The following is a 14,367-nucleotide window of genomic DNA, read 5'->3' as shown; positions in this document are numbered from 1 at the left end:
ATTTTAGTTTGTTTGCACCAAAAAGTTACTTTAGAGATGTGGATGAAATCTCTTAGTTACTTGAATGAGAGAAATTAGGATTAGGAATTTAGTTTGTTTCCACCTAAAAAATATTTTAGAGATGTGGATGAAATCTTTAGTAGTTACTTGAATGAGAGGAATTATGATTTTTAGTTTGTTTCCACCCAAAACATATTTTAGAGATGTGGATGAAATCCCGTAATTATTTGAATGAGAGAAATAAGGATTTTAGTTTGTTTCCACCAAAAAGTTACTTTAGAGATGTGGATGAAATTTCTTAGTTACTTGAATGAGAGAAATTATGATTAGGATTTTAGTTTGATTCCACCCAAAACATATTTTAGAGATTAGGATTAGTGATTGTTAGTAATAATGTTACTAAAAGTGTCACCAAAAGGTAGTAATTGTTACTACTAGTGTTACTAAAAGCTATGCTACTAAAATGTTTCAATAACACAACAATGCTACTAAATATAGTTTGAGGAGCACAAACACAAATATATAAATCAAAAACCAAAGCAAGCAAGGCTAAATTATTTATGAAATTCAAGAGACATTTGCTAAATTCAAAGACAAAAAAATAGATGCTTCCAAAACTCTAAGAAACTAAAACTTAAAATTCAAAGTGGAAAGGTGTTGCACAATTTATCTAACATGGACTGATTGTAAATAACATCAAGGTAGATGGTATCATGTGACCCAACCATCGGAGCACCCCCTCTGATCTTCACACCTTCACGGAGCCTACGAGCTTCCACAAACCTATTCCAACGTCGTCCTATCTTGAAGTGTTCATAAGGAAAAGTTGCAAAAGTTAGCTCACACACCCATAAGTTACCGCAATCGTCGATAATATTCACAGTTGTCTTGAGTGTATCAAGCATCTGCGGAACATTGCCGGTGTAAAGTAGAATCTGCAAAATTAGAAATCCATGTAACTTATATCAACTAAACGGAAAAGGAATAAAAGAAGTTAAGGTGGACACGAAAAGTGTATCATTCCATGCAACCTTTAGTAACATCATACTCAGTTAATTTTTTTTTTCGAAATCAAGAACCATGTCAGTGATATTGTGACGATAAGCGAGAAGAGATGTTATTGGGGGGAGATAGTCATCGAAAGTTGCTTGCAAATTCATCTTGTCAAGAAGGAAATGCATAGGGGGATCAAAAACCGGGTAGGAGATACTCTTGTGAAACCTATCAGTCAACTGTATATCAAACTGTCCGTCACCAACAAAAACCAAGGTAATTCAGGCACCAAGATCGATTCCGTAAAATTCACGAATCGCTTTCCATCCCTTTGTGAGAAAAAATGCTCCGTTTACTCTGTCGACCAATACTTCAAACTTGTTGGACTTAGGATCAGTCAATATTGCATAGCGCCCAATTTGATCTCCAAAATCACCGCCAAGCATGTTTGGCAAGCATACTGCACCCTAAAAAAATAACAAACAAAAACATCACAAACGTTGATAAAATAGAATGCAAATAATTAAGAATAGGTATATTTCGCAAAAAACACATACAACATCAATGTCATATTCAACGATATATGATCTGTATTTCAGTCTCAACTTGTTGATTGCTTTGTCAAGATCGGAAAGAGGGTTTTTCACCAGCAGACCTACAAAAGATTAAAAGGATTGAAAGAATGATTTATACTTTACAACAGCGAGGAATAAGAGCAAAAGTCTATATATTTAGTATAAACCAGAGTGGAATGAAGATATGGTTATCAGTGAGGCAGTGGTATGACAGCAAAGTCTGAATGTTTCTGAAAGCCATGTTGATTAAGAAATTTCGGTTTAAGAGAAAGGTATGGTTTTAGAAAGAGATTTCGGTTTAGGAGAAAGGATTAAAATATATTGGTGAGGGTATGGAGGAGGGGAGTTAGGAGATATGGTTTATGGAAATCAATTAGATAGGTTTTAGGAGGAGTGAAGTTAGGAAATCATGATTAGGGTTTGGAGGAGGGGAATTAGGGAATATGGTTAGGTTTTGAAGGAGGGAAAAGTTGCTAAAATATTAGGTTAAAATTAGGGCAACAAAGCTTTGTTTAGGAATAAGAAGATAAGAATAGGAGGATTTGTTTATTTGTTTAGTAAAATTAAGGAGAAAAATTAGGAGCGATTTGTTTATTTTGATTTCCATAACAATTAACATTTTGATTAAATTAAATAGGGTAATATAGTAAAATTAAGCAAAGAAGCTAGGTTAAATCTATGGTAAAATTTTGCGTTCGGGTTAATTGTAAGGAATAAGAGATAAAGTGTTGAAATAAAGATTATATAAAAGCGATTTTTGTTTTGTTCAAAAGAATAGGAGTGATTTAGGAGTGATCTGTTGCTTTTATTTTGATTTAATTAAATATAGGGGTAATATAGTAAAATTAAGCATTCGGGTTAGGTTAAATCTAGGGCAACAATTAGCATTCGGGTTAACTTTAATAAATAAAAGATATATACTAGATTGATGACCCGTGCGGCGCACGAGTCTTATGAGCTAAAATCATTTCAAAATTTACCATTCACTTTCTTTAATTTTGCAATTTTTTGACAAAATTTACCATTCTTTTTTAATGTGTGAAATAATCAAATAAAAAAAAAAAATCTTGTGAGACTTGATCAATCATATTTGCTGTAAGTGCATTAATATATGGATAGGTGCTTCAATATCCTTATTCTAGCGCAGTTACATGGGTACCATGAACAATTGTTCCCTTCATCAAAGATAAATTTGTATTACTATCAAGGGGTATGTTTGAAGAGAAAAAAATCAAAACACATATTACATTTAAAAAAATAGGGACTTATTCAAGTATTCAATTTATAATAAAATAAAATAAAAACTTATAATTAGAGACAGATGGACAAAACATAAGCTAAATCACATTAGCATTTAGTTCTATTGGTTTAATGTGTTTACTGTTTAGCTATCTATATTTTTTTTACAATGCTACATTGGTAAGGAATAAAACCAATTGGAAATTTTAATCAAACATGAAGCATAACTTAATTGTTAAACCAGATGGCTTGTAAAAGCAACACAAAGTTGGACTTACTCATCTGTGCTCGTGATTTTCGGATATCAAACCATTAATTGATTTGAATCGTTAATCTTTGAACTCTCAACTTTTATTCGTGGGAAGTGAAAAAGTTAGTAAAAACCCTTGAGACTTTGGATTCGGGGGTTGATTACGCGAAGGGAAGGTGCTAGCACTCTAAGCGTCTACGGTACTCTGTAGGAACCTCTTGCCTAATTTATCCTGTGCTAAATTAATTCGCTTATTTGAAAATTATTGCCTAAAAATCTAAGTAAAAGAATGGAGGGAGAAGAAGTATGTTTTTGGTTATTTTTATTTGATTTGGAATGATTAACGCCTTTTCCTACATACCCTTAAAGAAAAGGGATCAAAACCAATGTAGTTCCCCTGAAAAAATTTCTTTTTGGTGGGTTGGATTGATTAAATTTTTGAAAATGGTTTGGAAAGAATTAGTGGGGAAATGGATAAGTTTTGGGGGTTTGGAAATGTATCTATGTTAGCTCAGTACATAAATTCAATTCATACCTGAGGTGCTAGCTCAGAGGTAAGAGTTTGCTTTGTAATCTCATGGTACTGAGTTGAAATCCCCTTGGGGATGGTTGTAAAATGGCCGTTAGTGCCACTTTAAATAATAAAATTTTCCTCCTTCCCCAATTTTCATTGAAAAAAAAAGAGTTAATGGGGAAATGGGTAAGTATTGGAGTTTTGAAATGTATCTATGTTAAAATCCTCTATTGGCATTCAGAGGACATATGTGTGGTAAATGTTCTTTGGAAGGATATAGTATTGAATTTCATCAATAGGCTTCTTTTTTCTTAAAGGTGGGTAAGGACTTGGACTAGATTGTTGGTAGTGACTTTTCCAATCCCTATTATCTTTCTTCTCTGCACCAATTTTCCATTCTAAGCTAGGATAGGACATTCATTTGGAACTTCCATTTCTTTAGGTGATCTGTGATCATTTGATAGTGTTGTGAATTCCGATCTCAAATCGAACCACACCAATACAAGAAATATGATGTGTGGAGCAAAGGAGAGTGGTAACCACCAAACTAAGTGTGTGCAAGCAATAATCAACAAAACACCACCTAGATCTAATCTAGGAAACAAGTGAGAAACACAATACACAATCACAAGATAAAAGGAGAGGGAAGAAGAAAACAAATACACCAAGAGATTGGTCACCCAGTTCGGTCCAAACTTGACCTACTCTGGAGGAGAGTTTGTACTCTCCAATCCACTATCAAAGAGTTCTTACAAAAGGGATACAAAAGGTTGCAAGAAATTAGATTTGACAAGTTCACAATGAACAAACCCTAATTTCTACACTTTTCCCAATCTCACCAAGACACTCAATGATTTTTTCTCTACAAGGTGTTTCCCATGTTTTCAACCCAAGAGATACTCTAATCAAAGAACCCTAAACCCTAGAGTTGCTCCCTTTGATTTCCCAAGTCTCTCTCTCTTCCAACTCTCACTTCAAATCTGCACAAGAACACTTAAATACATGCCTTCCACTGATAAAATCGTGTCACGATTTCCTGATCGTGTCACGATTGGTGCATCCGTCTCAAGGTATGACCAGTCCTTATCATGGAAACTTAACGAGCAAGTTTGCACAATCGTGTCACGATTTCCCACAATCGTGCCACGATTTGGCACCCTGCAACCTAGCTCACGGCACCACGAAATCGTGTCACGATGCCAAATTCGTGTCACGATTTCCCTGTTCTTCCAGACCACAAATTTGAAGACAATCTCAACAGATAAAGATGCTTCTGAATTGGAATTGTGGTGCAACAAAAGGTTTATTCCCATATAACTAGGTTTATTATACCTAGGGTCGGCATCAAGTTCGTGTTTTTTTACCTTATATAGGTGGCTGGAAACATTTAAGAGCTCGTGCCTTAATGTATGATTTCTGCAGATGAAATAGTTATATTTGATCACTTTAGCACTTGTTTTAATTTCTTAGTCGAGGCTTGAATAGAAACACCTGAATAAGGAGATTTCATTTAAGTAATAGTGCTATAGAGCATGAAATTGCAATCTTGGTAACAATGTCCTGGAGCTAATAGCTGGGGATTGCTGCGTACAACAAATTTAGTTGTGTGGCTGAAATAAAAGAATGGTACAATATAATTTGTGTTTGCAAGATGGCTAACATTCTGAAAGTCCTGCAATGCTTTGAGCATTGAAGTGCCAGTAAGAGCAACAAAAAAAAAAAGTTTGGGGGAGATGAGAATGTTAAGGCAGGATGAGTGGACATACATGAGTTAAAAATGAACATGCCGGGAGAAGGTTGGAGGAGAACTTGTTTACGAGATTTTTGCACATATACTTGCTATTCATAACTCTTTAAGATTTTTGCAAGTTTGAACCAAATCTCGCATTATTTTGGTGAAGTTTTTTATGTTCGTAGAACTCTAACAACATATATGACTGTCCTTTGTCATGATAAGTACTGTACTTATTGGGAGTTCTAACTTTGTTTTCTATTCTTCTGTGTTTTGATGCACTATTGTTACAGTCAGTTTCTGCCTTTGCACCAGTAGCAAATCCTACGAATTGTCCTTGGGGACAGAAGGCATTCACGAATTATCTAGGTGGCAATAAATCTGATTGGGAGGTAAATTAGAGGGGAAACTTTCATGTTCTCATACTTGTTAAGTTGATATTTCATTATAATAAGCAGTTGAAAAATGCAGGATTATGATGCCACTTCTCAGGTAGGGAAGTATCCCAACGTATCTGCCACTATTTTGATTGATCAGGTACATGATCATGTGATTTTTATTTATTTACTTTTATTTTAATCGTTAACGGTATAATAAAAGTGAATGGCAAAATTTTAGGTGCTGCTTTCCTGTAAGATTTTATTAGATTTGTATTTGAGAAATTAATTTTTTATCACAAGTTGAATAAATCAAAATGGTAAGGCAGATATAATGCTGTTTGTCGCGAGCAAGATTTCAAGTGATTGCATAGATGCTCCTACACTCTTGAATTCTTACTGCTTCTTACTATTCCTCGAATTTTCAGGGGGAAGATGACAAATTTTTGCATGATCAACTGTTGCCTCACAAGTTCGAAGAGGCGTGCAAGAATGGCAATGTTCCACTGCTGTTACGTCTTCAACCTGGTTATGATCACTCCTACTATTTTATTGCCACCTTCATTGATGATCACATCAAGCATCATGCTCAAGCTCTTGGGCTCAATTAAGTTGTGTGCACTGTGATGATTTACAACTGTTCTGTTTTACTTTACTGAATCTACTCTATTATTTGGGAGCTGTGATACTTTGACTATGTGATTTGGAATTTCTTTCATGTCTTCATGCCGGTTCAATCGAACGCTTTCGCTACTCAACAAACTCATATGCACCCTAAGCTGATCAGGCTCAAAGTAAATATATAGCAATAAAGAAGTGCTAAAAATGCATAAACACACTATGTTTTCACTTGAAAAACAACGAAGACATTATCAAATTTCACATAATCCAACACAGTTGTTTTAGCTTATAATGAGCAAGATGGAAAACATTGGCAAGGATCTTAAGTTCAAATCCAATATAACAATGTATAAGTAAAAGATAAATAACATAAAAGAGAACACCAAGGAGAACAAGTGATCTATCAATCAATGGAACACCTTGCTTCAATTTTAACAAAGAAATAAGTGAAAGAAATTAAATTGAGAGCTGAGAAATAAATGGTGGCGCATCCAAATTAAATTTACAGCACTCTGACCTTTTGCATGGAATTGGGCAAACTCTAGTGTGTCCTTGGAGGCGAAACTGACCAAAGAGTAAACAATATTCCTTGTCCTAGGACAGTACAACATAGCAGAAAGAGGGACCATACATTTGTCCTTTTCACGCATAAATCTTATCCATTATGTAGAGCCGTCTAATAAATACTATCGTGTTCAATTGGCAAGGACAATGCATAACATATTATACAAGGTCTGGGGTTCGAATCCCAGTCACCAGCAAAAAAACTATTCTCATGTGTTACACAACACTCTACAGCTCCTTAGACCACTCATCTTTGATATAATTCATTTTTTGAGTTGCTGTTGCAACACTCTAGAGTCTAGATCAATTTAGTTACTTAATCTTACACACTTGGTATATGTATGGCTATGCGGTGGTGAAAACTTAATTTGATAGAATTGAATTTGACATAATTGATTTTGGTCAAAAAGTTAATTGATAGACCACTCACGGCAACAATGAAGTGGTTATCCACTAAAACAGAGTGAGAACGTTATTGTCATTGAGGGAAGAACGAGAAGTTCCATAAGCAAAACCATAGATCTTCAATTCATTTTTCTTGTTTTAAGTTTAATTTATTATCTTTCCACTATTCTCTTTGTTTCATCTGCAAATCTGAGAAATTATGATACATATGTAATAATAGGGAGAAGAAGTATATCATAGTAGTGATGGTAATGAAGAAGAAAGCTTTAATTTGGTAATTATACATGCTTGTACTCACATTTGCTGTGCCGCAAAAGCATGGATTTGTGGCTTCGATCTGACTCGCATTTCGGCATTTTACGCACGATCTATATGACTTGTGTTTGGAGAAGGAAACTCATTTTGGAGGTTGTGAACGCGCAACCTAACATACGCTTACGACAAACATATGAAATCCAACAAGCAAGATATTGTGCATACATTAATTTTTTTCACTTACTTTGATGCATTTATTTATTTAGATTCTATCCACTAAATATTTCATTTTGTTTTTCTAATTAAATTCTAATTTTATTGATTTTGTGTATATATCTCTATTTTCTGGTATGACGTTAAAATAAAGAAATAGGTTGATTCAATTTCATCGATGTGCCAATATACAAAATCCAAACTTGCTTTGGAATGTTGTACACAATCAAACAAAATTGTTACCCTTAATCAATTCCAATTTAATAGTATCAACTATTTATATAGTGGTTTGTTCCTACGAGTTCACGAATCACACACTCAATGAGAACAACAACCCAATTTTTTAATCAATCTTCAAATTTTCCTGCGATACAAGTGATAACCACATCGATTATTGGGAAGATGAAAGAAGGCATTAAAATTGATTTTACCAAATTGTATTAGAAGAATTTATAATTGAACTTTGGATTGGAGGACCTAATTCAAATAGTGTCTAAGCAACATTGAACATAATGGTCATCTAAGACCCAATTTATACCAACTCCTTGACGGTAACTTCTATTGTACAGTCACGTCTCTCAACATTCAATAAATCTAAAATTGAAGCAACTTGGAACCAAATGACCATCGAAGACCCAAACTTGCGCATGGTCCAGCTCCTGACATTTGCTCGTGGGTCAGTAACTTGTATTCTCGACACTTCTTCAATGACCCTAGTTATCCGTTCACCGCGAACAATTACATCAACTCTCATGAAGTATTCCTCAGCAAATCCAACCGTCTTCAGAGATGTGCACCCTTTGACATACAAAAATTGAAGGGATAGTGGAAGTTTGGACAGAGACCTAAGGCTCTTGCAGTTTCTTATTCGAAGGTCTTTCAGCCTTGAAAGGTTTGCAATTCTAGAAGGAAAGCTCTCAACATTGCAATCACTTAGCGACAATCTCCCTAGGGATGAAAAGATATCGATATTATCTACAAGTTTACCGTAATAACAATAGTTATCCAGAAGCATTTGGGCTAAACACTGCAGATCGCGTGGTTGGTGGTAACCACTACGAATAAGACCAAAATTAACAAATACTTCAGCATGATTGTGTTCCATATGAATATGATCAACCTTCCTGGCACAATAAGTAGATGGAATGGGTTCCATAATATGTCCATCATGACACCCAGAAATCCTTTGTTGTTTTGATGGAAATCCAAGGCCATCAGGAGGGTGAGCATAGTGGCGAAGAAGCCAGTAATTTCCTGGATCTTTTTTGTATTCAAGCTCATGGTAAGGCATCTTACCTTCTCTATTAACTTCTTCATGTGAGCTTTGCATGATGTCGAATGGAGCATACAATGGTTGAATTCCACACTGTTTCACTATAGACCCTGAACAACCCGACCGAACAAAAAACTCAAAGCAGACCTTCCATGGTAATGTCCTTGGGAAATCTGCAACTTCTAAAATTTGGTCATACCAAAGCCATACCTGGTCTGACTTAGCATCACTATAAGAAGACTTCAAAATGGATGTTCCTTTATATTTGCCTCCAAAATTGTATCTACACCCTGCAATAAGACCAGTACGACGAATGTTCTTGTTTGATTCGGATGCTCCAAGAACAAGGCAGAAGGCAAACCCCCGGCATCTGCACAGTAAATTCCATCGTTCAGAAAATTCAATAGTGATGAACAAGGAGTTTGTTTCTTTATGCAGGAACCAATCTGGCACTTTATTTCCCAGTAAAATACTATAAAAGGGCCGGGATACATATAGAAAATCCTCATGGTCAAAATTCTTTGAAACTTTATCATCAGCTTGACAATAAGGATCAGAAAACACTTGAATCTTTGATGACAAGTAAGCTGCTAGCTGAATTCTAATTAGTGCCTCCTCCATAACAGTCATGCGTGCAATCTGATCCAACTTTATGCAATTATGAAACTCAAATCTACCCAAATAGTCACGATGACGAATAGACATTTGTTCTTCCTTGTGAATCTGTGTCAACAATGTTCTCTTGTTTAGCTTACCAAAAGAATCTTGCAACATTGTGATCCCTGAATTTGAAACTGTTTCTAGGGATATGCAATTGCTTGCATTCAAGTCTTGTAGCAATAATGGGAGTTTGGGCATGGAACGAAACCTCCTGCAGTTACTTACATCGAGAGCTCTCAACAAGGAGAGATGTTGTATGCTAGCAGGCAATATCTCAATATCACTTCCTCTTAATGATAGTTTTTTTAACTTTGGTAAGAGGTTGAGGTTGTGAGGAAGTTCTTCAATTGCCGTGAAATCCAAGTTCAAGTACTCCAGTTCCTCGGAAAAAACTGAATACCTTACAAGTCTTGAGCACCCTCTCAAATTAAGCCATCGAAGAGATCTAGATGGCTTCTCACTTTCAATGTAACAGAGCTGTTTACAGTCTCTCAGATTTAGTGCAAGCAGACTATCAAGTGACAAAATGTATGAAGGAACATTCAACAAGCTCGCACAATCATCAAGATGTACTTTCTCAAGTTTCGAGGCCAAAGACAAATCTGAGAGCTCAACCAAGTTCTTGCAACCACTTAGGCATAATGACTTCAAATTCACAAGATCCTGTATTATAAGAAACCAAAACTTATTTCACAAGTTGTAGATTTTTTTATCAGTTCTTTTAAGTCTATGAAGTTAACAAGTTTCCACAAAATACCTGTACTCCATCCCAAAGCTTTCCAATTCGGCTATGTTTTATATCAAGTTCGACAAGCTTCTCCGCACAAAACTGTGGTGGCAAGGATTTCAATGGAAAACAGTCCCATCTGAAATAACTTATTTCGAGAGGCATGCAATTGAGACCTCTGGAAATATGCACATTGATTCTTCTCGTATCACTGGAGGGTATATAAAATATCAAAACTCTGAGCCTGTGCGTTCTCTGAAATGTTTGAGGGCTTAATGTCAACTCTTTGATTTGAGACATGTCCAACACAACACACTCAATACTTTCAATACCCTGGAAAATAAAAGGAGTAAACAAATTTAGAGTGTTAAACATGCTCGACAGATTAATTTACTAATGCTTTGGACATATTTAGAAATGTGGTGCAGACTAAGAAATTTGAACCCTACCTTGTTATGCTTGAAGACATCATAAATTTCTTTAGGATCCCACAACCGTTTTCTTTCTCCAGGCTTTTTCTCAGATTCTACAAAACGTCCCATTTCTTGTATCAAATCATGCATCTGTACTGTGTTGTTTTTAGAAACAGTTACAAGAGACTTGTCTTCAAGGCTTCTCATCCCAATTTCAGTAGAAAAATCACATGCATCTAATATACTTGTTATTTGGCTTTTTGTTTGTCCTTTCAAACAGCAGGCAATATCTAAAAATATACTCTGCTCCTCAGGGTCCAATCCTTCATAACTCAATCTCAACACATCATAAATTTCAGCTTTTGGATATTTCTTCAGCTTTTCCAATGCACTCACCCATTCTTTTGGTCGTTTGGAACGAAGATGTGAGCCCAGAACTTTAAGAGCTAGAGGAATGCCCTTAGCATAACCCACTGCCCTTTCTGACAAGTGTTGGTATTCGATCAATGGACTGTCTTGTTGAAAGGCGTTCAAGCTAAAAAGCTTTAGGGCTTCATGAGAATTAAATACCGTCACTTGGTATACTTCATCGACTCCACTGTTAAACACTTCTTTGTTTCGAGTGGTCACTATGATTCGACTACCAGGTCCAAACCAATCTCTCCCTCCAACAAGATATTCTATTTGTTCTGATAAACTCACGTCATCAAGAACGACGAGGACCTTTTTACATTTAAGTCTTTCTACAGCAAAGGCGGAACTCATTGTAGGGGTACTAATATTGATGCTTTGGTCCCCTAACACGTCCGCCAGAACTTCATTCCGCAACTTTATCCGATTTCCCCATTTTTCCCTGACATTGGCAGCAAAGTAGTATCCCTCGTATTGATATGAGACTTTTGTAAACACAGCATCTGCAATGGTTGTCTTGCCTATGCCACCCATACCCCAAATACCAATAATATGCACATCAGCTGACCCAGAGCATAACATTGATTCCACATGCGCAATGTGTCGAGAAATTCCAACAAGTCCTTTCTTTTGAACATGTGGGATCATACATTTCAACTTGTCCAATATATCTTCAACAATTTCTTTAATTACGACAGCCTCGGACCTAGATGAAAAAGAAAATTTGCAAAATTAATAGACACATGAGAATCAAACAATCATAATTTCTTTGATAGATTGTACATAAACTATATAGCCTATTACAACAGTCACAAATGGGGCGAGAAATCAAAATAAACAGTATTCCAAATCTATTGTTTTCTTTCAAAAAGTTGCTTTTTATTAGCTAATCACTCAAAAATAGTTCTCAATGAATATATATAAAAAAAAAAAAAAAAAAAAAAAACAGTTATTTTATAACATATTTACCAACTTTACCTATTTTTCTCGGAAACCCATCCTGCTAAGTTTGCAGCTTTGTGCAGGGCAGTTCTCCACATGTGTACCTTGGTTAGATTGTCCCTGAAACGATCCTCGTGTTTGGCAAATGCATCTCCATAGGTTCCCCTCTGGTGTCTTACATGAGATGCATCGATGTGATAGAAAACAGGTATGACAACAAGTTTTTTCTTCTCACTGCATTCAATGATCTTCACAAGTTCATCCAAACACCATGAAGAAGACGCATAATCCTGCGAGAAAATTATTACGCAAATCTTCGAGCTTTCAATAGCTGATAAAAGCGTTGGTGAGATGTTATCTCCTCTCTCAATTTCCTCATCATCCATGAATGTGTGGATCTTTTTTCCACACAAGGCAGCATATAGATGGCTTGTAAAATTGTATCGAGTATCTTCCCCTCTAAAGTTAAGAAAAACATGATGCTGCTTTGAGTTTGAATGAGAAGCACCAAAAGATGATGAAGAAGAAGCCATCTAAACACCAACAAGCAAGCAAGTCCAGTTGTGGGTTGACTTCGATTCTTTGGCAAGTCAACAGATTTCTGATGAAGTATGCCAATAGGTTAATTATGAATTACTATATATCAAGAAGAATTGAAAATAAACTCTTTCTGACACGTGACAGTGTTCGATGGATGTGAATACATTCAATTATGCAATTTTTTCAAGTTATTACTTGTGTCGTCGATGTGTCAGTGTTGTGTATGGTGTCCATGTTTCATAAAAAATAATAAAAAATAGAGCCAACTTCATTATGTTGAACCTACTGTCTCTTTAATTTGAAGGATTGACGTGTTTGGAGGGTTATTTGGGATCAGAAAAGTCTTTTACTTAGTTCAACATGAAAAATAAGATATAAGCAGTAACAAGCTCATAGTATTCTTTGCATAGGCTTTAAGTACTGTTACTTATAATTTAATATGAATTTTAAGGCTCAGTTTGTTAAAAAAAAAAATAGCTGATAGTTCACCGCGTATAAGCTTATAACCATTGTTCCACAAATCGAGTGTTAACTCGGAGGTAAACTCGATTTTTGGTGAAATCGGAAAGTTTGACGAGTTTGACCGAGTTAACATGTGTTAAACTCGTCCGAGTTTACCTTTGAATTTTTTTTTTGGTTTTTTTTTTGTCTCATTTTCTTTCAAAATCCAATTCTTTTTTCAATCCCAAATTGCTGAAATGTTGCTTTTACGGTTAACATAACTCGTTTTCTCCATGCTTGTTATGTACAGAAGCTACGCCAATGCGTGACAATGACATACATTGAATTTTAGGGAATGCATTCAGAAGCTTGTTATTATTGATTGATTTGAAATCATTCAAATATATTACTTGCTAAAGTATTTAAATGAGAAAATGGAACAATTGAAGTTAAAGTTACAACTAAAGATGAAACAGAGTTTAAATGTACTCATAAATTTTGTTTTTTATTGTTAGAGTTAATTATTTAAATGTGGTTAATTGGTTATGTTTTGTTTAAATATTAGCTTACATATGTTATATATATAATAAATTTTATATAATTTAATTTTAGAAGCTAAAACGAGTTGAGGTCGAGTTGTAAAACCTTACTTATAACATATAGTTTATAAGCTAGCAATTGAATGTGAGATGTTGAATAAATATAAGATGACATTAAAAATATTTTTAATTAATACATATTTTCTTTCCAATTAAAATTACAAGCATAAAATTGAGATAAAAAATGATAAGTTATAAATTACTTGAACTAGCTTAGCTTAGGCGAAACTGTTGTAAGCTAGCTTATTGTTCATGCAAAAAAGAGCCTAACTCATTGAAGGGTGAATAATTGAAGGGAAAAAATTAAATGTAACGTTGTGATCATAAGTCATAAAAGGAATTAAATTAAAATAACTGCAGTAGAATTGAATTGGCGAAACAAACCTGAGAGTGTAGTTGCAACAAAGCTTAGGTTAAGTAGTTTGTGTAACTAGAGAGAGTAGTTGAAATTTTGGATCAGAGCTTTCAAGATCTAAGTGAGCTTCTTCAATTTGGTACAACTCAATAAGTGAGAGTGTGTGTGTGGATAAAGAGAAGACGCGTTCTGTAAAAGTAAATGAGTGGGGGTACTTTTTCTGTAGTAAGCTCATAGCATTGAATGCATTGACTGACTTCACAAAGGA

General features: G+C 35.0%; 2 protein-coding genes across 2 annotated transcripts in view; one reads left to right on the top strand and one right to left on the bottom strand.

The window, feature by feature from the left end:
- Positions 1 to 6,406, top strand: part of LOC25483373 (S-formylglutathione hydrolase) — a 21,585-nt gene extending 15,179 nt beyond the window's left edge. The window contains exons 4-6 of the mRNA XM_039835167.1: positions 5,597 to 5,695; positions 5,775 to 5,840; positions 6,109 to 6,406. Of these exons, the coding sequence (XP_039691101.1) occupies positions 5,597 to 5,695; positions 5,775 to 5,840; positions 6,109 to 6,291 (348 nt within the window). The 3' untranslated portion in view covers positions 6,292 to 6,406. The remainder of the gene's footprint in view (positions 1 to 5,596; positions 5,696 to 5,774; positions 5,841 to 6,108) is intronic.
- The window catches only part of LOC112419262 (disease resistance-like protein DSC1), a 22,594-nt gene extending 8,227 nt beyond the window's left edge, over positions 1 to 14,367 (bottom strand). Inside the window, exons 1-5 of the mRNA XM_039835157.1 lie at positions 14,129 to 14,367; positions 12,201 to 12,765; positions 10,848 to 11,928; positions 10,429 to 10,731; positions 8,451 to 10,334 (exon numbers count right to left, since the gene is read on the bottom strand). Coding sequence (XP_039691091.1) covers positions 8,451 to 10,334; positions 10,429 to 10,731; positions 10,848 to 11,928; positions 12,201 to 12,697 — 3,765 coding nt within the window. The 5' untranslated portion in view covers positions 12,698 to 12,765; positions 14,129 to 14,367. The remainder of the gene's footprint in view (positions 1 to 8,450; positions 10,335 to 10,428; positions 10,732 to 10,847; positions 11,929 to 12,200; positions 12,766 to 14,128) is intronic.

The sequence above is a fragment of the Medicago truncatula genome, chromosome 1 (genome assembly GCF_003473485.1).
Source record: "Medicago truncatula cultivar Jemalong A17 chromosome 1, MtrunA17r5.0-ANR, whole genome shotgun sequence".
NCBI lineage: Eukaryota > Viridiplantae > Streptophyta > Magnoliopsida > Fabales > Fabaceae > Medicago > Medicago truncatula.
The sequence above is the reverse complement of the archived record's forward strand: the minus strand, read 5'-3'. Positions and strand labels throughout refer to the sequence as shown.